This window comes from Manis pentadactyla, chromosome 1 (assembly GCF_030020395.1).
Source record: "Manis pentadactyla isolate mManPen7 chromosome 1, mManPen7.hap1, whole genome shotgun sequence".
NCBI lineage: Eukaryota > Metazoa > Chordata > Mammalia > Pholidota > Manidae > Manis > Manis pentadactyla.
Genome location: NC_080019.1, coordinates 99,360,488 through 99,386,129, shown reverse-complemented (window position 1 = coordinate 99,386,129; position 25,642 = coordinate 99,360,488). Strand labels below are relative to the sequence as shown.

The window sequence follows — 25,642 nt, the reverse complement described above, 5'->3', positions numbered from 1 at the left end:
ATTATTTTGATCTAAATTCCATATTACTGTTAGAAGGGAGCTGATATTTAATATTATTTACATGCTGTTGATTACATAATTATACTGCCAGTAGATTATATGTGAAAAATTAAATTAGATAATTTGTGGACAGCTATAAGAAAAAAATATACAAAACATTAAAATCTCATTTTAAATCAGGCCTTTTGACATAAATGCTTAGGGAATTGACAGTGTACTTTTGCCAACAATTTGTGGTAATAACTACTCTATGCACATGTATGTCCTATGCCCGTGATAAATGAAAGCAAATGAAAATCTATTCAATGTTTGAAATTTAAGTCTTAAAAATATTAGTACAGCAAAATTACTATTTTTGAAAGTGCCATATTTCCTTACTTTTTGTTTGATCATTCTAATTGTTCCTGGAAATATTAGAGCTGGCTGTAGTGGGTATTGGAACTTCCTACTAGGAGTGAAAAATATTGTTTTCTTCTTGCTTAAAATGATAGTAGTCAATACTTATTGAGGTCTTACCATATTTCATGCACTGTTCTAAGGTCTTTATGTGTTGAACTTATTTAAGTGTCTCTACATTCCTCAAAGATAGCTACAATCACGATTTCACGATTGCATGAAACCATTTCATGACTAGGACCTACATTTTTCCTAAAACAACCTGAAGTCTTTCCTGCTTTTTGTCCATTTGTTTTCTGGCTCTCTCACCCACTGGTACTTAAATCATTATCTTTCTAATAAAACAAAAGACTTTGCTGATCTCCACTAAAGACTTTATAATCCACAGAGGGAAAGAGTTAGACAGAGGGTAGGAGAGAACCTCCTGCCCCTTGGTCTTGGGGCTTATCATTATGGCTCTATTTCCCAGGCAGTTATCTAAGTAATGGAATTTGCTCTGATTCCCAGGAGATTCTCTCCTACCCTCTGTTTTCAGAAAAATCTAGGTCTAGTGGTAATTAGGCCAAAGATAGACCTCCCTATCTTTAGGGCTTCCTCAACCTTTTGCACCTCAGTTTATGTCAGTACCACTTTTCTGGGGGAAAAAAATGTATTCTTACCCTAACAACTGTAAGGCCTAACAGCATCATACTGTCCCTTTCTGTATCTACCACCAACTTCCTATTGATATGGAGTCTCTTGCTATCTTAAAATAACTCTCTTAAGGATACCATCATTTTTGCCTTCAAAGTCCAGATAGCAGCTAAATAATATGTTCTTATTCATAGGAGATGGCACATTGTGAGGGAGGCCATTCCAGGGTGATTTTGAGGAAAACTACCACCTGCTCTCAGCTCAGTCTTTTGGATGACCAAGATTTCCTTAAAAAAAACCTATAAAACAAATAATTTATGTAGAATGTCTCCCCAGTCAAGGAAGTAAAGCTTCTTAACTCTCCTCCTCATCCCCCCTTTAAGAGTGAGCTGTGCTTGGAAAACTTACTTCCAGAGACTAGTGTACAGAAAAGAAGGGGAAAACTGACTTGACAGTGTAGAACCTTGGTGAATACAGCCTTGGCGGGATGATAAGGTCAACAGCAACGGTGGTGTCAGGCCGATAGCATGGGCCCTTGATAAGGTGTAATGAGAACAGCACATTATCTCTGTTGTCTTCCTCCCAACAACCCAGAACGGCCATCCAACCGTAAGAAATACATCAGACAAACCCAAATTGAGAGATGTTCTACAGAAAAACCTGACAAATATCCCTCAAAACTATCAAGGTCATGAAAAACAAGGAGAGTCCTAAGACACTATCACAGGTCAGAGAAAGCTGAGTCAGAAAACCTAATGCAATGAGGCAGAAAAAGGACATTAGAAAAAATCTAGGAAAATCTTAATGAATATTGAGTTAATGGTAATATACCAATATTGATTTCTTAATTGTGACAAATGGTAGCCTTAGATGTTAACAGTAGGGAAAAGTGGGTGAGGGGTATTCCGGAACTCTTTACTATCTTCACAACTTTTCTATAAATCTAAAACTACTCTAAAATGAAAAGTTTATGTATGTATAAGGAAGCAATCAATAAATTGCTACTTAAAGCTATATAAGGAACATCCAATATGAACTTTGAGATACATAGACTTAATTTCATTTGTATGCATATTTTAAGTTCTTTAGAGTTTGGGAGATACAGTCAAAATATAGCAGAGGTAAAGGAAGGAGGGAAATTAGCATATTTTGAACTATTGTTCGTTAGAAATATCACTGAATATTCATCTGTCTTTATCTCCTTTAAAACCACAGTAAGAATCTTACTGTACATGGTAGTAAGATGAGGCTGAGAGTATAGGAATCTACAGACCTGGAAATAAAAATTCAGAAGTAGGAGAGTAGTAACCATGAGGGGCTAAAGGATGCAAGGAAAACAGGGTGAGGGCAGGCCTCAGGGCTCTCCATGAAACTGCGAAAAATGAGTGTTTTTTCTGACCTGATGCTCCCAGGAGAAGCAACACAACTTGGAACTGTCAAGGTTGACATCTGTGACACTGAATACTAAATATATTTGAGACCATTTTCTGTTTTGTGACTGGAATTATAGACAAGTATGTAATGATTTCACTCCCTGTTTTATTGATAAAACTTTTCCTGTGGATTTAAGCGAATCTAAAATTTCTTACAGATTCATATGACAAGCACTCCCCAAACTGAACATTTTTGCATTTTGGAAGCCAAAAGTGAAGATCCAGGCCTAACATTCGAGAGAAGAGTTTTTAACACAAAGTATTACTAGCCCATATAATGTACACACAGGGCAAGGATAGTATGTGTTTCTGTAACATTATCTTCTGCATAGTGTGTTCTCTGACCTTCCACTCATTACTGGGACAGGATCTTTGCTTAACTAGTCTCTAGGCCTCTCTGGCTCTACCCTTTTATATCATGTCTTGGCTAGCAGGTATTTTATTCAAAGATATAATCTGGCCAGTATAAACAAATGTCCCTACTGAGGTCCACAGGATAGAGATATTTTTTTGAGTAAATAAGATATGCATTATAGCCAGAAAGTGTTTGTTCACCCTTTGTGGTTGATGCCTATTTCATAATGAATTATTTTCTTTCAGAGTCAGGCTATCAGAAGTCATAAACTTAGGTATGAAATATAAGGAAAGAAATGTCTATAAGAAAAAAACAAATAACCTTTACAATGGTGAAGTTACACAAAAATCATCCAGTAAGTAATCACTGTTGATGTATTTTTATAGTGTTCTTATTTTATAGATTGGCACGAATATGACAAATAGCTATTCTATATGTCAGGAACGTTGGCATTCCTTAACAAATATGAAGGTAAGATCCTGTATTCTCGATTTAACAAAGGAGCAAAATGAGCTCAGAGACATAAAGTGACTTGTCTAAGACTGCACAGCATACAAGTGGCAAAAGTATAAGGTCTGAGCTGGAAGACCCATGTCAAGTGTCTACTATAGTTTCCCAAATAGACTTGGCACAGATGTTAATTCTCTCCCTCAAGTGTTTAAGTGATGAAAGTGAGTAAGAACCCTATTTGCACTCTGGAAGTCTGAAGCTACAAAGAACAATGTATTAGTTTAGTTTTGGCTGACCAGAAAAAACAATTATTAAAAAAGTCATCAAAACAAAAGAACTGTTAACATACTGAAGTATATTATTTGGAAGTGTGGTGAAACCAATCTCGAAGCTCTGTCATATAATGACGATACTTCACTCATTACAAATCTGTTTTCAGCTTATGTCTATGGAGAAGCTGCATTTTTGTGGAGTACCTATGTTGATTTTTATAATTTTTGTTGAGCGTTTTGCTGTCAAAAGTTTCATCATTATTTGTTAATACTCAATGCACATTTATAAAACAAATCTACTTCATAGGGTTTTGTGAGGATCACATGAGATAACATAAGTAAAGCACTTAGAACAGTGCCTGTCATATTTTAGAAGCTCAGAACAGTTTTATCAATAATGTTATTGTTATTATTATTTTTATTCCTTGGAGAATGACCTGTGGAGTGAAACATACTTGAGCCTAAGTCCAAGATCTGTTATTTACCAGCTGTGCAAGTTCAGGCAAATTATTAAAGCATCCTGAGCTCTGATTTCCTTATCTGTCAGAAGGGCACTATGATACTTTACAGGTCTGAAGATTTCTCCTTTGGTTTGACATAACACATTGGTTCTCAAGGCATGTTCCCTGGCCTAACAGGATCAGTTTCACCTGGAACTTAGACGTGTAAATCCTAAGGTCCCATCTCCAACCTTCCAAGTGAAAAATGGGAGTAGTGCATGGAAGCTGATGCCTTAACAAGCCCTCCAGGTGGTTCCGTGGCCTGATAAAACTTAAGAACCTTTGGCCCAGCACATGTTTTGTCCCATAGCAGGGGCTGAATGTGTATTAGTTTACTTTTCTTAGATACTGTGCTACCACAATGATAAAAGCATTTTCCATATTTGCAGAGCCAATGGCGGTTAAAAATTCTCACTTAGGCTTCTGCAGACTTCCGTTCCATTCTCTATTTATCCCATGAAGCAAAAAGAAAATTTGCCACTTTGTCCAAGACTTTGCTTTTAAAGGCATGGTTAAAAAAGTTTTCCTTTCCATTGTTGTGTGCATCATAAATGGAATAACACAGCTCTGGTTTACATTTTGGCAAAATGAAAAAGTACCTGCAAATTCAAAATTTTAGATAGGTTTAAACACTTAAAAAGAAAAAGATTCCTTCTCACAAAGGATACAATTTTTTTGTAGATAATAGAGAAACTGGAGCTTTTCCAAAGCTGCAGAATACTCATTTTCAAGGGAAAATAGCAAAAGAATACAAAATAAAAAGTAAATGAATGGGGAGCCTTGAGTTCCTTTTGGTCTCTGAATGAGAGGACCATGGATTTTTCTTGAACAGCTGTGTTTATAGGGTTTGCTGCTCACTGCAGCTATACCAGCTGAGTAACAGGAAGGTTAAATTTTAAAAAGTTAGCTTGGAAATGTGCTAGCTCCTTCTGAGGAAATAATGATGCTGTACTTTTTTCCTTCCCTAAAATCTTACTGCCATGAAGGCATGTTTAGGTCATTAAGAATTGGAGCCCTGAAGGAGCTGCCTGAAATGAATAAGCCAGCTTTTCTTCTAAACCCTGAGAAATACTTTAGGGAAGAGCCAGAGGAAGAGGGTCCCCAAATTCCAGAGCTTCCATCACTTTCTGAATGTAAGTCCTCAGCCATCACACGCTTCCATCATCCCTTTCTGTAAATCAACCAATTACAAATAGAGAAGCATGAAGGTCAGATGTGTTTGCCTTGTAGGTTGCAGTGAAATGAAGTGTGGTTTGGACTGTTCAGATGTACAGCTTAGCTACTGATCTGTCCTCTCAGAAAGGACAGCTGAAAGGCTGGACTACTTAAAAAGAGTATTTTTATTTTGTACCTTTTCTGAAGTCAGAATGCCATGAATATGTATTAATAGTCTGCCATGGATGAAAACCCCTTCCCCCAAATACTCTCAGTTTTCAAAACTCATACCAGGAAAGAGACGTCATAGGACTGCTTTAGAACAGAGTCTCTGAAAATCTGGTTTTGTTCTTTTCATGTGAAACACTATAAATAGAGGCTACTTAGAGTGTATTGTCTTTGAGATGGCCAGCTGCAGAGCCAGGCTAATACGATGAGAGGACAAGAAAGCTTAGCTTACAGAATAGAAGTGAATGATCTCTGAGGATTTGGAAACAAGATGTGCAGATAATATTCTATTTTGCAGACTGTTTTAAGCGTCTGAGGTTCTAAGAATTTGAAGAAGAATTTCTGTACAAAAATCTCACTCACGAAGAGGGGCCCTATGGGAACACAGGCAGCATAACATGGTTCTCAGTGAGGCATTCTGGAAGCATGCGGATGCTGCAGGAAGTCATTTAAAATAATTAATGGAAAGTTCAAGTTCTCAACTTGGAACAGTCAAAAGATCAGAACTATCTGAGATCTGTGGTTTCTAAACTTTTCAAATCCTCTGAGATGGGGGTTCAACATTATCCTTAACAAATAATAATCCTTGTAGGAGGGAGTCGTTTCTTTACCCACACTTGAAGAAATGTAAGCCTCTCATCTTTGCTTGGTTCCCTAAGGCGAGGCAAGAACAGCTGGTTGACATGTGTTTTTTTTTGAAATTCTACTTGTAAGCAAGGTACAGCTGTTATTCCTCATTGCCATACTTTCCAGCCTAATTATTATCAGCTTCCCTTGCCACTTCTCAGAGTTTCTCTTTTCTAACTTTATAAACATTTATTTGCTTTCATGAGGGTCATCTACAGTTTCTGGTCATTTCTTTTAAAAACATGAATCCGTAAGCTTTAGGGATCTAAATAACCATTAGTGCCTCTGCCTGGGCTTTCAGCTTATCATCCTATATTTTTTTCCCCCCAGGATGATTCATCTTTAGGATAGATATGGGGAGTATTTATCTTGTCTTCCTTAGTCAGCGGTGGAAGAAACCTGGGGAACAGACATTAAGAAAGATCCTGAGAGCCAGGACAAAATGTAAAGACAGTCCAGACACAACATGCCCGCAAGAGGAAACTAAGATGGAGTAAGGCACCAGGCCTGAGGCCAGAGACACAGGCGGCAGGGGGTGTGCTTCAGCTGGAGAGCAAGCCAGCGGGAGAGGCCAGCCGCGAGCACAGCAACTGCGTCTCCGCCGCCGCGGGCGCTCCTGCTCCCCTGGGGAGCCGTGGACATTCTGCGGCGCGATTCTCCTTCATCCGCAGAGGGTTCTCCTGATGGGCTGGGAGGATGTGTAGGTGGGGAGGTGGGGGGACCACTGGATGGAGTACCTAAAATACCTGAAATACTCTAATACATTTCAAAGAGAATATTTTCTCCTGGATTTTTCTCTATATATACATACATGCATATATGTATGTATGCATATATATATATATATCATATGTAAAATTTTTCTGTTTTTTTTTTTGTTTTTATAAAGATGTTTTCTCTCTTCTGCTTTTAAATTTTCGTCTCTAGCTTTAAAAAACAAATGTCAGCAACTTGGGGAGTGATAGATATAAACTGAATAGTTTACAACAAAATGCCTGACACATGACACTGCAGATGAGGTTCTGTGGAAGCACCAAGAAGAAGCCAGACTAATGCTGGCTGGGTCATAGGGCAGAATTCAGAGTGGAGGGCACATTGAGCCGGGACTCAGGGTGAGTAGGAGTTCAAGTGAGAGAGGAGAAAAGGAAGTCGAGATCCAGGAAATAATGTGAGGAAAGACACATCAGGGCTGAAGTCCATGTGCTTAGTTGGCTGTAGTAAGTGACTTCAGTTGGTGACAAGTTAACTACTTGACACACATGAATAGAATAGTTTGGGATGGGTTGAGGTGCTGGTTTGCAATTTAGAAATAAAGGTCTAGAGGATGGGAGAGAATTGCAATATGCTCTGCATAGTATGGAGTCTTCAACTGGCAGATTTATATATTTGGCCTTTTCTAAGGTAGATATTAAATGCCTTGTCTGTGCTGGCCCCTGTGCTGGATGCTAGAGACACAGAGCTAGCACATACAGACCCACCATCAAAGATCTTGAAGACTAGGTGGGAAAATAGACAGATATGGACATAAATAATTATGTCTTACAAAGGCTATCATGGAGAAAAGTTCTGCGTACTGTGGGACCACACTGAGATTCGTATATATGGTTTTTCAGGGAAACCAAGTTATGCCAAAGCTGGATATTAAAACTTAAGTTGATATTAGATAAGAAAAAAGTAGGATGATAATCCTGCCAAAGAGTAGCATATGCAAACATAAGGTGGTGTGAGTAACATGGTGTGCTAAGGGCTACATGTAATTCCAAACAGCTGGGCTCTAGAAAGAGCATGATGAGAATTAAGGCTTGATAGATAAGTGGGAATTAGATCACGGAGCACCTACTGTGCTATGGTAAGGACTTTGGCATTTATTTTACCAGAAATGAGAAGCCATTGGAATGTTTCAATCAAGTATTCTGAATTATCCCATTTTATCTCCTCTATTAATTATTCAGTTTCTACATCTCTGTATTATTCTTTTAGTGATTTTTTCTAGAGGTTAGAATACCCTGTCCTGGGCTCTTTATTCCTTCTTGTGGTACCAGGCTTCCATCTGAGTTTATTTGCTTTCAGTCTAAAGAACTTGGTGCTTCATGCAGTATTCCTTATAATGTACACCTGCTGATAAATGATTTCCCTAGCTTTTGTATGTCTGAAAGATGTGTTATTTCATTTGACTTTGGAAAGGTATTTTCACTGGACTTAAAACTCTGGATTTTTTTTCTTTCAACTCTTTAAAGATAGCATCTTGCTCCCCATAGTTCCTGTTTAAAATATAGCTCTTAATATTATTGATGCTTCTTTGAATGTTATATTCCCCCAATTTTTTCTGGCTGCTTTAAAGATTTTTATCTTTATCCTTAGTTTTCAGCAGTTTTATTATGAAGGGTGTAAGAACATTTCTCTCTGTATTTATGCTCCTTGGGTTTGTAAGAATTCTTGAATACATCTTTCTTCAATTTTGGACAATTCTCAGCTGTTATCTTTTCAAATACTTTTCTTCCAGGACCACTCTCCTGTCATTCTGGGATAACAATTACACATATGTTCTACTTACATTATATCACAAATGTGTCATATGTTCTTCTAATTTTATTTTTCTCTCTGGACTTCATTTTGGATGTTTTTATTGACTTCTCTTTGCATTCGCTAATTCTGTCTTTTGCCAGTCTGCTTTTAAATCCATATAATCAGTTTCCAATTTCAGATTTTATATGTATACTCTATATATTATATATACTATATATTTTGTATCTGAGCAGTTTCAGATTTTTTGCATATATATAATATATATATAAATTTTATATATATATATTTTTCAGTTCTAGAACGTCATTTGAATCTCTGTTATATAGATTTTAATTCTCAGTCGGAATTACATGTTTTCATCCATTTTGTCCAAATTTTTTCTCTGTTTTCCTTAATGTATTTATAATAGTAATTTTAAAGTCCTGGTCCACTAACATCAATATCTGGATAATCTTTGGGTCTGCTTCTACAGTCTATTTTTTTCTCTTGGTTATTGGTCACATTTTCCTTTATAAGACCTATAATTTTTGTGCACTCTTCTATTGTATGACAGAAATTACGTATAAAAGATCTAGAGATACTGGAATTAACATTATTTTCTTTAGAGGTAGTTCACCCTTTCCTTAGAGAGCGTGAGGGGGGTGGGTCATGTTAATCCAGTTAGGCATTGAGCTTGGTCAGTGCTGGGTTACAGCTTTAGTTAGACTTAGTCTACTTATGATTTCGATTTCTGTTTTAGGCATCTCCCTTTAGACGGATATCATTTCCTAAGTAATACAAGACTATAGGAAACATTGCTAGGCCTCTTCTGTCCCATGCACAGTCTCCCCACCACCCCAGCACTCAGGACATGTGCTATGGGGAAAACTGGTTATAGTTAGGGAATTTCTCTCAATTCCAATACATCCCACCAACCCACAAAGTCATCAAAATTTCTTCTGATTTTACTTTCCATCTATGGCAAGCCTGTTTCTTTGCAATGCCCAGACATGATAAATTCCTAGAAGGAAGAAAACATTTGGCAATCTCACCTATTCTTAAAAGGGTTCTACCATCACTGGAATTTGAATTTGATAATCTTTGCTTTCATAGCTCTCTGATGGCTTTAAAAAATAATTTCCTTAATTTACCTCTTCAAAAATTGTTTTCTATCTGGTGCAGCAAGAAGGATGGCCTACCACTACCTGTTAAATCCTACCCAGAAAGAAAATTCCTGTTGAAATGTTTAAATAAGGAAAGTGAAATGAACAGGTCTGCATTTTAGAAAGCTTTCTGGAAACTGTAGTGGATGCATTATAAGGGGACTGAAGGTAGCATATTAAATAGTTGTGAGAAATTGTTTGCAACCAGCTACTCACTTTTGAATCCTCACTTTGTCTTCTGTTGGTTGTTTATATCTGCATAAATTACATAAGCTCCTAAATCTCAGTTTTCTTATCTGTAAAATAGAGCTAATGATAACTACTTCTTGGAGTTTTGTGGGCTGATTTTAGGCAATTATTGGCATATACTAAACATTCATTAAATGGCATATATTATTACTTTAAGGAGATCCTAGAAAGGAAGTAACTAATTTGAGAAATGCTAAGGATATATGAGTTAAAGGATCATGTGCCCTGATGAGATGTGACTACATTTCTCACTATCAGGTTTGTAGCTTGGATAACTATGTCAAACCAAGAAACTATTATTGAGAGAGGAAATAGAGGAAGAGGAGATTGTTTAGAGTTAGTTTTCAGAATGTGTTGAGAAGAATGTACCTGTGCAACACCTACCAAGAAAAGCTAACACTTTTCCAAGGAACTGACTATAGTAGGAAAGAAAAAAGAGTAGTAACTGAAGAGCAAGTACAGTCAAGACACATATGTTTTACAGTTAATTTTATTTTTAAGTTCATTTTCTTCTTCTGGTTTTAGATATAATATATAGGCATTATAGAACATTGACTAATTAGAAATAAAGAGAACTTTAAAGAGCACAGGAACAGCAGATGTAAAGAACAGCTACTATTCCCAGGCCTGAGATAAGAGACCAAGTGATATGCCCATCCAAGCAAGGACTGAGACCCTGACTGTACCCATGTCTCCCTGGATGGAAGATGGCAGAACTGCTGCAAGTGGAACTTGCTGTAAACCTGCTGTAAGGGTGCCAGGGGATGCCCTCCACAGGGAAGTGCTATACCACAGACTCACTGCAAAGCCATCAAGCGAGTGCAGGGGGCTGCTCCCAGGGAGGAGTCACACTGGTGGCCCTCTGCTTGCCTCTTGGGCTGCCTCCGGGTGGTGCCAGATACACCACACTCTGCTGCAAAGCCTCCAGAGAGCCACAGGGCAGCTGCTGGCTCTGGGCTCTGGAGAAGCCATACCTGCTCCGCAGGAGTCGGGAGCTGGAGAAGCCACTGTGGCATCTTGGTGCTGAAAAAGTCACACTGTAGGAGCTTCATGCTGGAGAAACTGCACTGCAGTTGCTGGTGAGAGAAGCACCCAATGGGAAGAGAAATCCGTTTCTCCTCCAGGGTCCCTCCAGGGTCCTCCAGTGACAGAGCTCAACATCACACCGGCTGGCAAAGGGGAAATGGACAGGGCTCCAGTCCATTAGTGTAGAGCATGTGGTGAAGGTGGGTTTAGAGCTAAGGAGATCTATTGATAACTGCCATATCATCATCTTACCTGGCTCTTCATGTCTTTGCTCCCCACTCTTGGTCCTTTACATTATTTAATAGGCTTTGAAATCGCAGTCATTGTGGCTAGTAAGTTATAAGGCATTAGTGGTTATAGTTGTCATTTGTGAGAATTTCCATTTATAGATTTATAGAGAGAATAAAACCTGGAACACCCAATACAATAAAGGCATAAAGCCAAATTTCAAGCCTAAGCCTAGCTTTAGATCATACCTCTGCTACTGCTGGCTCTACAACTTTGAGCAGGTCAAACCATCTGTGCCTTGGCTTCTTCAACTAGTAATGGGCATCATCTTAGTTACCGTTGCTGTGAATGTCAAATGAAATACCTCACATGAAGCCCTTAGCACAGGGCCTGACACCTAGAGGCCTAGAGAAGAGTTGGATACATTTTCTTCATTGTAATGTTATTATTGTCTCCCTAAGCAGCTCTATGATATAGTAATTATGATCGTCCCTCTTTTCATATGAATAGTCTGTGGCATAGACATAAATAGTTGAAATAGCTTGTAGAGTCTCATATAGCTAGTAAAAGTTGGACCCTGGATGAGAAATGTTCATGTTATTCAGATGCCCACGTTATTAATATTTCTAGGTGCAGCCTCCTTGTGCCAGAAGTGTTCAAATCATATGTCTTAGGTAGCTTATTCTTATGCTGATTTCTAAAACCAGCCATTTTACTATAATATTACCTATTTTTATCACTTTCACTTAAAATTGTTCATCTCCTTTCCAGAAGGATGCTGCCAAATTTAAAACTTGTTATTATAAAAGAACACTTAAAGAAAATCTCACTTACCAATATCTCCCTCCTCTGCACGATCATTACAGAATCTACCCTTAGTCTTGGACCTGCATTTTCCACACATTCCTGCAATCTCTGTAATTACAGTGTGCGGAAGGTTATTTGGCAATTGTATGATGAGAGGCATTTTGCCAGACTTACTTTCAATGTTCTAAACTATCACTTTGGAACTCTGGACAATTTTCTAACACTTCTTAATCCCCAGGTAACTTTTTAGTTTTACCTACTGGGTTTTTTATGTCTTTGTGTATTCTCTTTCTTTCCCTTTCAAGTTGAAACATCTTTCACACTCTCTCTACAGCTTCCAAGTTGTAGAACTCCTGTGGGCTCCCAACCAGCTTGAAACCCCCTCTTTTTTAGGCCTTATTAAAAAAACATGGAAACTACTTAGAAGTATCTATGGGTCAAGCGTTGCCAAAAAATTCCTCAGAACCCACTCATATTGTATCTATAAAATCTTAAGAACTTCCAGTGTAGAGAAGATGCTGCATTAGTGACACCTCAGATAGACTGTATTGTTGTTGTTCATCAAAGACAAAATAAACAGGCCAAGTAGTTGATTTTATTCAGTCTATTAAAATAGGGGAATATTCATTAAAGAGGAACATCTCCAAGCAAAGGAGGGGGTCCCGAGCTGTTACATGAATCTCTGGTATCATGCAGCAGGTCGATGAATCTACACTTTTTCTTAGACTTGTGAGGTAGGGTAGAGAGGGTCTGACCTCAGCATTCGAGAGAGCAGAGTGGTCCTTTGCTGTTACAGGTTTCCAGAACACAGAAGGTGGGGGAATTGAACTGTCTCTGCTTCCCAGAAGTATGGGCTCCATTTCGCTGTGGCGTGTGCCCTCACCTTTGTTCAAGATGGATGAAAACTCTCATTGCTGAACAACCCAGATGTGATCATAAGCCTCCCGGGCGGGGCAAAGCGGGGTCTAAAAGTACTCCCTTAGGGATTCTTGTTGGCACGGCTCCTGCAAAACACAATGAACCATTTGTGGTGAGGTGGTGCAAAGGTCAGTTGTTCTGGGTCCTGGAGAGCTGTGAAGCCGTGTAGAGTCCGGGTAGGGACTTGAGCTGCCAGGTTTGGTTCTCGTTTTAGTCAGTGTGAGGAGAACTGGAAAAGTCAGCGTGGAGGATTTTAGTCAGAGAGTGAAAGAAACTGGAAGAACTGAATGTTTGGTAGAGTTGGCAGTTTGTTCAAGGTAACTGCCTCTTATCTGGTTTGCAGTAGGTGCCCAAACTGGTGTTTCCAGGGAGTGGGCAGAAAGTCAGTTAACTAACCAGATGAGACAGGGCTGGCGAATCTCTGGCAACCTGCAATTTACAAAGAGGGGCAAAATAGTCAGAAATAGTGAACTCAGCCAGAAGCTGACAACCTGAAAGGATGTGCTAGAGACAACCTAAGGTTTTCCATCGAGACACAAAATGTCTCTCTTAGTTATTAAACCACAGATGAAAAACATACACATAGGCTTTTAGTAAAATCTAGTTCAGCATGTCTTTGCTTTAGAATATAATCTGAAGTCTAGTACTTCAGATTATTTTCTAAAGATTTTATACTTGGATAAATCATTAACATACAAGAAGAAAGCATTTATAGGTATATTAATTTTAATGAGAAATGAACAATTACTATACAAGAGGCTCTCCAGTACATTTTAAATAACTAAAGATCCAGTTTTGTGGGCACAAAACTCAGAGACACCATAAAAATAGAAAACGTTCCTATTATTTTACATCTTTATTTACAGAACAGCACCAAATCATCTGAAAAGTTATACATACACCAAAATTTTGGCCCTACAAAACAGAAGTCATTAGTATGTGAAAAACATTTTGAAAAGGTTCAGCAGGTGCTCCAATACGAGTCATTAGTGCACACCTATTAGAATGGCCAAATCCAGAACACTCACATTCCCAGATGCTGGTGAGGATATGGAGCAACAGGAGCTCCCGTTCACTGCTGGTGGGAAAGCAAAATGGCACAGCCACTTTGGAAGACGACTTGGCAGTTTTTCACAAAAACTAAACATCCTCTTACCATCAATCCAGCAATTATGCTCCTTGTTATTTACCCCAAGGAGTTGAAAACATGTCCACAAAAAACCCACATACAGATGTTTATGGCACTTTGCCCATAATTGCCAAGACTTGGAAGCAACCAAGATGTCCTTTAGTAGGTGATGCATTAACAGACTGAGGTGCACCCAGACAATGGAATATTATTCAGCACTTAAAAGAAATGAGCTATCAAGCCATGAAAAGACACGGAGGGATCTTAAATATTACTAAGTTAAAGATGTATGTTAAAGATGTATACCCTATATATGGTACACTCTACTATGGAGACAGCAGAAAAACCAGTGGTTTCCAGGAAAGGGGGCGGGGTCAAAGAGAAGATCACAGAGGATTTTTTAGGGCAGTGAAAGTATTCTGTATGATATGAGGGATGAGAGATACATGTCATTTCTTTTGTCCAAATCCATAAAGCGTACAATGCCAAGAATTAGCCCTTAGGCACTTTGGGTGATTATGATGTATCAATGTGGATTCATCCTTCATAAAAAAATGTACCGTTCTGGTGAGTGATGCTAATAATGGGGGAGGCTGTGCATATGTAGAGCAGTGAATATGTGAGAAATTGCTACACCTTCCTTTCATTTTGTTCTAAATCTAAAACTGCTATAAAAAATAAAGTCTTTAACAAACCATTTAAGTGTGATACAAAGACTATCACCGCATTTTGATCAATCCTCAGCACTCTGCCAACAGTGAGTCATGCTCTTACCTGACTGTTACTTGATGATGGCTGGAATTGAGTGGCAGCTTGGCAATGCTGATCTGGAGTGCAGAAAGGAATTAGAAGCTTTGCGTCAAAATGTGGTCTGTGGCTGACAGTAGGGACATCATCTGGGAGCATTTAGAAATGCAATGTCACAGGCCCTAACTCAGCTCTATTAAATCAGAGTCTGCACTTTAACAAGATTTGTAGGTGATTCTTACATACATTAAAGTCTGAGAAACACTTACCTAGAAGACTTATAATAGGATGGAGGATGTGGAATAGAGGGTAGGTTTCCAGAATAGTGTATTTTCCACAGATTAACAGCAGCAGGTCACTATAGTGCTATGTTCACATAGTCGCCAAGTCCCTTCTTGCCAGAGTACCTTGGTGAGGTTTACCACTGTTGTTCATCTGTTACACAGTTAGTCCCAATCAGGGGGCAAGGAAAGGATCAGATGATGAAAGGTGAACTTGTTTTATTAAAATCACTGAATCATTTGTTTTAGTGTAAATGTTTTAATAGCTTCATGACCACCACATCTTTAATTTTCATTGCTTTTAAAACACCTTTTGGTTATCATTATAACAAACCCTGCTGGGCAGCGAACTCCAAAATGAAGTGGTGAATGTGTAAGTGTCATAGCTTCCCAGGTGGGAAATAGTGAGTGTAAATGGTTACCATTAATACTAGACATTGATTTTAAGATCAACAGGGGTTTTGGTAAGTGGAAGGATATTCAGATATATGACATGGAGAACTACCCTTCTCTCACCAGTATGGAGCCCTCATGTCTCTACAATGCAAGAATTTTAAAGTGTGAAGAGGGAGGCTGCCCTATTCTGTATCTGTAGGTATCCCCATTCATTTGTTCAGTTATTCAACAACATGTACCAGACATAATGCTGGGTGCTAGGGGCATTCAGGGTGTAAAGGCAGACGGGGTGTTGTCATTGCATTTATCACCTGGGAGAGAGATACACAAGAAGTGAGTTATTAAGTACAGCAACTCTGATGCAGAGGGCTCCGGAGATGCACAGGAACTGAATCACGTACTTTTGGGGTTTTGGGGTCTAGGTCTATCCCACTGTGAGAGGTATGAGGAAAACACAGCAAGATAATGTGAATAGGACATGACTAGGGGCATCATCAGTGAAGGGCTCTCTGATTTTTGTGCTGAATCCTGAAAGACAAAAGGAAGCAGTTCCCCCAAAGAATTGGAATGGAGTGTTCCAAGGACATGGAACGGAAGTGTAAAGCTGCCAAGGTGGGAACAAGTTGACATTCCAGGGACAGAAAGAAGGTCAGTGCTGCTGGAGTGAGAGAAATGGAAACTGGTACATGATGAAGTTGAAGAGGGTTAGGGATCAGGTAATATGGGGCCACATAGCTGTGGGCAAGGAATTGGGGTTATTTTAGATGGGAAGCCTTTGAAAGGTTTCAGGAAGGTACTTGACCTCATGAAGCCATACACATTGGCTGCTACTAACCTTCACAGTGAATTACTCTCTAAGATCCCACATAAACTGTTGAGCCCAGAGGCAAGACATTTTAGGCTTGAGGTCCCACGTAACACCTGTGTGGGAATTTGAGGGTGCTTTAAGATAAGTTGTGTATTTGAATAAACATACATTTTCTTTACAAGAAGTACCCAACAGACTCCAATCAAAAACCTTAGATACACTGACAAACCAGTTTGCTCAATCAGAGCACTTCACTTTTCATGATTATTCTGTGGCACACAGTGTACATTAGAGCTAGTGGGCCAGTCAGGGTTCAGGACAGCAGACTCAGCAGGACCGTATGCTGAAATTTATGGCTGGCTGAGTAAGTCCAAAATGAGTAGGGCTGTCAGGAAGGGAAGGGCATAGGCAGGCTGGGAACTAGGTAAGGCTGTGATTCACAGGCAGTTAGGAAAGGAGAGGATGGTACTCCATGGGTGCAGGCAGAAACTGTTATCCAGGGTGGAATTTCCCCCTTTCTTAGGAAGCCTCAGCCCTGCCTTTAAGGCCTTACAACTGATTAAGCCTCACTCACTGAGACTGTACATGATTATCTTCTTTTCTTAAAATCCATTGATTAGGGATTTTAATTACATCTGCAAAATCCCTTCAGAGCAACACCTAGGTTAGTGTTTGATTGAACAACTGGGGACTTTAGCCTTGTGAAGTTAATGCATCAAGTAACAAGTCATCACAGCAAAGTTAAAGACCTTCTAATTCTAAACAAGTTCAGTAAATAGTTAATAATTTCTATGTGTATTCTAATCCATTTCAGACTCACATCATATGAAAACATTACGATTAACCCAGCAGATATTGTTACTCTGAATGGTGAGGGGAATTGATTATCACTATCTATCAAAAGGTGTTAGAAGGTTAAGCTTTATGGCCTCTTCTACAAAACCCCTTGTGAGGAGTTGCTGGGAGTTTTAGAATGTTCTATTGAAGAGCAGTAGCCAGGTTGCTAGCAGGAATAATTTCTGGGTAAGCATTTCAGGTACCTTTCTTAAAAGAGATCTCAGAAGAAAACAGCCTGAGTCTACAAAGCTTCAGTAATTTGTTGAGATTTATTTTCTCATTCTAAAAAAATAGCCATTTTTACGAGTAATTTTGTATTTGTAACTATACATATACTACATTTATATAATATTATATATATTATGTATACATATATATGTTTTTAAAGAGAGCTCCCCAAATGGTAAGTTTCAAGCCCAGGAAACAGGGATCCACCCCTGCATATGAATTTTTTTTATCATCTGTCTTCTAACTAAAGCAATGAATTATCCTAGTAAGATTGTCTCTCACGATCTATGAGGGCCTAACAGTTAGTTATTGGTTTAATTGTCCTGAAACCCAATCAATTATGATGAAAACTCCTCATCTAGTAGAGAGACACATCTCAGTAAAACAGTTTATTTCACAAGTAACATCCTGGTTTTCACAGTGGACCTCAGGAGAGCTCAAAGGCATTCAGGAAGCCTTGTGCTTCTGGAGCACTCCTCTGCAGTCATAGTCACGGGGACAAGGGTCAGCGGCTAATGTGCAGAAATCCATGTTAGAGTGTACTGCTGGTTTAGGCAAACACGAAGTGTTTTCATTTGTAGCTTTGCTTATGAGGCAGTTCCAGATTTGTTCATTTTTGTCTTACTACCAAAGACCAGAATATATCCACACTGGGCACATATTAGAAAGAATGAAAAATTATGCAGAGAGAAGTCTCCCATCCGTGACTCTGATCTGTCCAGTTCCCACTATCATCTATTTCTGGCAACCACTAATAGGAGTTTCTGTTTATCATTTTAGGGTTTCTCTGTGTTATTATGATTTTAGATTTGACTCCCGTTTTCTTTTGGTTTTGATATGCCTGGTATACTTTTCCAATCCTTTTATATCAAATTTTCAGAATCACTTTATTTTAGATGTGTGTTGCTTATGATCCAAGTAAAAAATCCTTTTTTTAAATCATGTAGATGTATTGATATGTTAGACATTTTGGTTTTGTATTTCTCATGCTCTTTTATGCTATTGTTGTTTATATTTTTTAAATGTTTTCACAGAATCTGTAGTTTTTTCTTTGCTTTTATTTTGGGGAGTTGTTAGATATTTGCTTTAGTGGTACCTGTAAACTCCTAGGTTCATGTAATTCTTCCAGTTCATATTATTCTTTCCTTTTCTAGGACAGTAGCTATTAGTTCCATGCTGACTGATGATAAATGAGCATGTATCTTCATTCTGCTCCTCCTTCGACACCACACAATTCTATTCAATAATGTGGTCTCTCTTGTGCTTTTTATTTTTTTTATTTACTTTTATTTTGTTAAATTTACTCATACTGCTATTACTTGACTTGTCACTTTAAGTCCTTTGTCTCTTAACTGTTACAGATTTGTCATGAATGAAGCTTCCTCTCCCTTCCTTTCCTAATTCTGCTAATTGTATCATTTCTACATTGTCAGACATATGGCATTTACCTTCTATTTCATCATCCTAAATTTCACATTGTGTTATTACTCTCACTTCGACATTTAAGTATATTCAGTGCTCACCACCAAATCTTCTCCTCAATTTTCCTCAGTCATTTCTCAGTTTATTTTGTGGCAATTTCATCATAAAGAACTCTTAGAAACAACAGTCCCTGAATTCCCTATGTATTGAAACTATTTGTAACTTTTAGATTTGAGGCAGAGCCTGGATGTTTGTGGCATCTGTACCTCACACATTCTTTTCTTGATGATCGTGGTGTTGCTCCACTGTCGTCTGGTATTGATCATTGCTGTGAAGACATCTAATGCAAAATATGCATTTCTCTCCTTTTAAGTGACTTGATAATGATTCTCTTTATCTTTAAAGTCTAATAACCTTGCTAAGGTGTGCTCTGGTTTAGACTATTCTGAGTCTATAATTCCCAGTACACAGTATGTCCTGTACATTGCAGATTGTCTCTTATTTGAGGAAAGCTTGTCTTTAAATATTTGTTCTAAAGAGTCACCCTCTTTTTGTGTTCATTGGATCTGTTGTTTTCACTGTCTATCATTTTCCTCCCTAATTTTGTTCTCTTTTAATTTTCATCTTACTATGTTTGTCTTTCTCATTTGAATACTCTTTATTTCCCATTGTGTCACCACGCAGTCCATTTTCACTTGTGATATTTCTTCCTGAGTTCGGCCAGCTCCCATTTCATCACTTCCTGTTGTGTCTTCCTCTTCCCTGAGTTCTTTCCCTTCTGCTCTGTGACCTTCCTTGACAGAAGCAAGTGCTTTTTAAAGTTTTACGGTTTAATTTGTGGCCAGATGCTTAGTGACAATATTTATTTTTCCAATGGCAACATTTTTTCTGGTGGTGATCCACACATTGATTGTTATTGCTGCTTTTAGAACGTGTCTTGTTTTGTTTTTAATTTTGCTTATAATCCCTTTGTGCTATGCCTGTTCTGAAAAAAAAAAATGGCCTCTTTGAATTAATTACTTGTAATGAGTTGGATTTTCTCAGACTTGAAATTTGTAGTAGGTCCCTGGGTGAGAGTTTGTGGTGTGGGATCAGAGTGGGTTTCAGTTTTTACAACCTGCAGGGCCAGACGGCTTTTCATAAAAAAAGACTCCTGTGTGTGATTCTTTATGTAGCCCTGCCTCATCTGTTTCTCTGAACCAAAGGACGTTGGGAAAACTTTTGCTTCCAGCCTTGTGCACCTCGGTTTGCACCCATAGATATAAATGAAAGACAAGCGTCTGAGCGGCAGGGTTAGCCCCTCTGTTAGGGTGTTTTGCGCTTTCTGAGCTGCTGCTGGCTTTCCGCTCTCCACACCCACCGCTTTATCTTGTGCAGCTTCTGCTGGTCTCAGCCCTTTGGCTGCTCTCCTTCATATTTTGTAGGTTGTAGGTTACATTTATCTTTGGGTTTTGCTGAACGTGGAGTTTGTTTGCCGAGCTACTTTCCCTCACTTTCCTGATTGTTTTTCTGTAATATCCCAGAGAAAAATGGGAAAGGTATCGACTTATGCAGTCTTGTTTACAGTCATATACAATACAGAAGAGGAAAATTTTGTTTGTTTTTTTCAATCCAAATGAAGGTGCCACTCTACCATGAAGTTTTTCAATGTTTGCCATTTCTTTTATTTCATAGCCCTTGGCTTAACACCTACTGTGCTCCTCAGTCCAGCTCCAGCCTCATTCTACTTGATTCTTTTTCATGTGTTTTACACTCCTGTTAGATTTTGCAGATTTATTCAGAGTTACCTGGATAGTAGCTCTTGTTTCGCCATACCTTTATGTACTTGTTCCCTCTGGCTGACATTTCCTTTCCCCTTTGCCATCCCTTTCTCACCTCCATGGTCCTTATTATCGATTAAAATCCTATCTGGACTTCAAGATCAACTTCAAATAGCAGCTAATTCTCAAAACTTTTCCTCTGGCCTCTGCATATTGCTCTAATCTCTTCATCTGTTGACCACAGCTTACACTGCGCATCTTCTCTCAGACTGTAACTTCCTGCATGTGCTATTTTAGTTATTTGGGTCCTGTGCCTACTTTGTACCAACCTGTGGCGGAGTCACCATTGTGCCTCATTTATGCCTGAGCACAGGACATTGTGCATAATGTACATTCAGTAACATTTGTTGAGATGATACAATTAAGCAAAAGGCCAAAATTATTTTCTTGAATGCATGGCACAGTTTCTCCTGCTTCTCACAGGTGTACAACAGAGCCACTCGTGGGGATAATCTGGCTCTCTTTTCCCTGAAGCCACAGGCCCCTGCAGACGGAGGTACTTTGCCAGGATGTGATTGCAGATGCACTTGTTTAGTCACACAGGCAGGCAGACTGCGTTTTGATTGTTTTGACACAGAATAATTTGTTCTTCACTTTTTATGAGTCTTTGATAGCTCTTCAAGTCGATTAAAAGGCAAAAATGAAAAACCTAAAGCATAGGTTCTGCTATTAAATGGTGGATCTCTATCATAATATAAATACATTAATAGAACAAACTCTGCTAAAATTTAACATACACTTTTAAACTGGAGTAGAAGGACTAGCAGGAGCTTATGAGAAAATAGGCACATGCAAATTTTTTGATGAACTGAAACTTGAAAAATTTTTCACCACTATTCCATTTAATTAAGTTTTTTACAAAGTATAATTTACATGTAATTTTCTTCATCATTTTATAGCTTTGAAAGCCGCATTTGATGAGAAAAACTTGTTCCCCAAGGAACTTCTGGATCGTGAACGAAAAGCCAAGCAATTATGCCAAGAAACAAGTAGTGAAGTGAAGATAAAAATGAATAAGAAGCAATTATAATTGAAAGAAAAATAAATATTTCATTGTCACATAAAATATGATTATGAAATGCAGAAAACAAATCAAGAATTCTGTACCTTTTACTTTCTATTTGAGCTTCAGGAAGTTTCATTTTTAGATAATGGTTTAGTGCTGCTGTTATCCATCACCTTTGACTTTCTCTGTATTTTTAAAAAAAAGAAAGAAAGAACTAAAGAGGGGGAAATTACAGTCAGTATCATCTATCCTCAAGTGTTTTGAAATAAAACAATATCCAATTCCAGGACAAAGTATTCGAACCAGTTATACCTCCGGTTATGTCTATAGACATTTTCAGTCAATTGTCATTATAAAACCTGCTTTAAAATTAAATGAAAACTACTGACACAGTAAATATCTATAAACTTGACTAGGAAAACCATCCGTACTTATTTACACTTTCTAGGTTTTTTAAAAAAATGATTCTGATAATGTAATTAGACTGTTACTAGCAGCTATTCCTATTAATTTTTACTGACACATCCATTCTTCTATGTACTTACTGAGAAATTACTGTATATGTTCTACTTCTATACTTTATTATACTCTACTCTAAAATTGAGTGGCATAGCTTGGCCAAAGAGGTAAATAGCATTGAAAAAAAATCAAAGGGACTGGGAGCTATATAAAGGACTCACTCTACATGGAACATGGAAGGTCAAGTAAGAAATGTTTGGTTCTGAAACATAATGCCTCACTTTTTTGATCCATTTTCTTTCTAAATATCATCACCCACCAGGTAACCAATATTATGCTATTGTACTTATTGTGTCCTTTAAGAATAATTAATAAATTCAGTCATATAACTTTGGTTATATACTATACATTTGTATTTCAAAGAGTCCTTTCAAAAAATATTTGTATTTTAAGAAGTTTGTAGTAACACACATAAGTACAGTAAATAATTAACAATAAATTGAGGCCTATTCTGTCTAGTAACTGCAAATTCATGTTTAAATCCCACAATAATCATATAAGATTATTTATTATAAGGTAAAATCTGAGATTTGGGTCCATTAGGAGCGTGCCCAATTTTCTATGTCAGAGTTGGGGTGGGAGCCCGGGTTTGTTTTATTTTTAAAAAAACCATGGGCTTTGCCCTTCACAATTCTGTTCACTCACCTCTTATTAGTATAAAGTCAATGGGATGAACTTTAACAATAAAATTTCCAGCATCAATGGGGCAAATGTTTTAGTTTGATGGAGAGGGTGGTAGAGGAAAGGTTTTCAAAGACAGTTAGTTGCCTATTCCATCTACATTTAAGTGTGTCTCAAGTCAAGCATTGTGGCTCCTATGTATATTGCTTTTTTTTTTCACATTGACTCACAATCGTATATGGGAAAGACATAGAAGAAAAATATATTGGAAAGAATCAATGGAAAAATATTGGAGAATGTCATCAGAGTGACAAAGGCCCTGGAAACCGTGTTTAAGAGCAACAAATGAAGAAATGGGGAGGTCTGGTGTAAAGAAAGAGAATTCTTGGGAGATACAACCTCTTCTCAAGTATTTCAAAGATACGATGAAGGAAAAGACTAGAAGTGGAACTGATGGTCACAATTTTAAAAAGGAAGACTTTAGAATAGCTTCCTAATTCCTGTTAAAGCATGAAACATCTTCCATTCCCTTTCCACCTTCAGTTCTCATCTTGGTGCTGGGGACCGGCCAGCAGGCCGGCTGCATGGCTGTGAAAGGAAGCAGGAAGCCCCAAGACAAGACATGCTTGCCAGACCCGAGGATATGGGGTGCGGTGTTGGGAGGGGCGTTGGAAGCTGTGAAGGCAGAGGGGGTGAGTAGGAGAGATGATCAGCACGGTTGAGAGATTAGTTACATTGAACAAATCAGTACTGAATAAATAAAAATAAATTAGTAAATATATTGAAGGTAATGAGTGCCAGGTATCTGGTTGTTATGGGAGGTACTTACAAAATCTGAAAGGGGAAAACTAGAAAGAACCCTGAGATTTTGGATTGGGATTAGAGATACCATCATGAACTCATGGTTGCAGACAGACAGAAAGACAGATACACAGGTAGGTAGAATGGAATGTTTAGGCAGGATAAAAAATGATGTTTGCAGTTTGCTCTCAAATGATTCAAGAAATACTAAGTGTATACACAAACACAACATGCATATATATCTATACACACACACATACACAGGGAGTCAGGAAAGAGAGGTAAGTATATGGATAGAAGACACGGTGAAATGTTAACAGTTGGGGAAACTGAGAAGGAAGGAAAGGGGGAGATGGCAGTTATTTGTATTATACTGGCAACTTTTCTGTAAATCTGAAAGTATTTTAAAGTAAATTATTTTTAAGAAATGAAAAACATTGCCTTGGGATAAGGGATTTTTTCAAATGTTCAAGTACAGGCTGAGTAATTGTCTCAGAAGGCAATTGCAGAGAATTCTTGCACCAGTTGGGAGGTCTGACTGGACAATCCATCATTTCAAACTTAGAGCATATGATTTATGAATCATAGATTGGTGATTGTACAGTGGAGTGTAATTTGAGCCACATTTTCAGAAATTTAAAGGAATGTTATGATGTTAAAGGGATGTGATATGCATACCAAGCTCTTTTCACATCCATCCATCCATTCATCCATCCATTCAATCAACTATTGAAGTTACATGCAAAGGACTGTTTTAGACATCAGGTACACACATATAAATAGAATACGTTTCTCCTGCCATCAGCTTTCTGGAGGGAAGGCACATAAAATGCAGTGGCTTATTAAGCAATGGTTAAATAAGCCCACTAGTTTTTCTGGTAAAATCTGGAAATTCTTTTACTAGACATATTTTACTTTTTTTTTTATTCCTGGAGATGACTTTGAAGAGATGGTCTGAAATAATCTAGTTCCTACAGACAGACCTTTTCTCTGTAGCTTAATACATGTGCAAGTCTCTATGCTGTGCATTAGCCTGCTCCCATCCTTATTTAATTTCAGGGCCTCTTCTGTGAAAGGAATTAAGAGGAGCTGTCTCACAAGTATATTTAATAAGAATGGAACTTTTAAAAGTATGAAGGTCTCTTTTAGTGTTACTGTTTCTGATAGTTTGGAACACACACACACACACACAGAGACGTTTAGTTATTATAGTTACACTTTTCTATCTTAAAGCACCTAACTGTGCTAGGCAGTTAGCAGGGCCTCACCTATCAAATGTTAATAGAACCGAAGACTTTATAAACTGTTTCTGAAATTAACATTTAGGCTCAATTATTTAAGAGACATTTTTCTACAGTGAAAAGAACTTGTCACATTAAAATAAGCTGTGCCATAATTTTTAATAGGCTACTTTGTTTGTAGTATGCAGATTTACACTAAATATAATTTAACCTGTTCTCTTTTCAGAACATTTTCCTCTTTTCACCTAAAATATGAACAGTGAACTGACAGAGGAAAAAAAATGGCTGAAATTAACCCATGCTCAAATGGAAGAATTAACCTTGAAGTCCTTTATTAATGGGAGGATTTGCTTGTATGTTTTTAAAGTTTGAGATTAAATAATGCTTGCTTTAAAAAAGTGTAACATGTGAGAAAGGTAGTGAGGTCGAAGCTGTAACCCCTTCTATTACTTGTATACATATTCCCAGGTTTATCTTTACCAGTGCAAGTAGTGATGGCACACAAATTTATACCAAGACATTCTGGCTCTCACTGATGAACATTGTTGTCCTGGTGTTCTAGCGGCAAAACAGAGTTGTAGAAGGAATAGATTTGTGAAAATATTTAAAAGGTTTGCAGTAATAAACCTTTATTTTATAGACAATTGTGGTACCTTTATTGTCTATTAAAAAAGCTTAGACCAGGGAGGAGAAATTCATGCCATTGCTTTTTTACTCCCCAAGAGACAGGAAAATGTACATTCTGCCTAAACTGCCCTAACATAAGGTCCTTACAGAGCAACTTCATTAAGTGATCTTACTGAGATGGAGTGTCTGTCTCTGTCATTGGAAGGACAAGTAA

The 25,642-nt window shown here is 38.0% G+C and overlaps 1 protein-coding gene across 2 annotated transcripts in view; it reads left to right on the top strand.

The window, feature by feature from the left end:
* WDR49 (WD repeat domain 49) overlaps positions 1-22,426 on the top strand; it is a 141,943-nt gene extending 119,517 nt beyond the window's left edge. Inside the window, exons 16-18 of one of the 2 annotated variants that reach the window (XM_036898385.2) lie at positions 3,063-3,172; positions 5,026-5,172; positions 21,513-22,426. In XM_036898385.2, the coding sequence (XP_036754280.2) occupies positions 3,063-3,172; positions 5,026-5,172; positions 21,513-21,643 (388 nt within the window). In that variant the 3' untranslated portion in view covers positions 21,644-22,426. The remainder of the gene's footprint in view (positions 1-3,062; positions 3,173-5,025; positions 5,173-21,512) is intronic. The other variant, XM_057499808.1, reaches the window with a different exon arrangement.
* Positions 22,427-25,642: the final 3,216 nt, after the last annotated feature.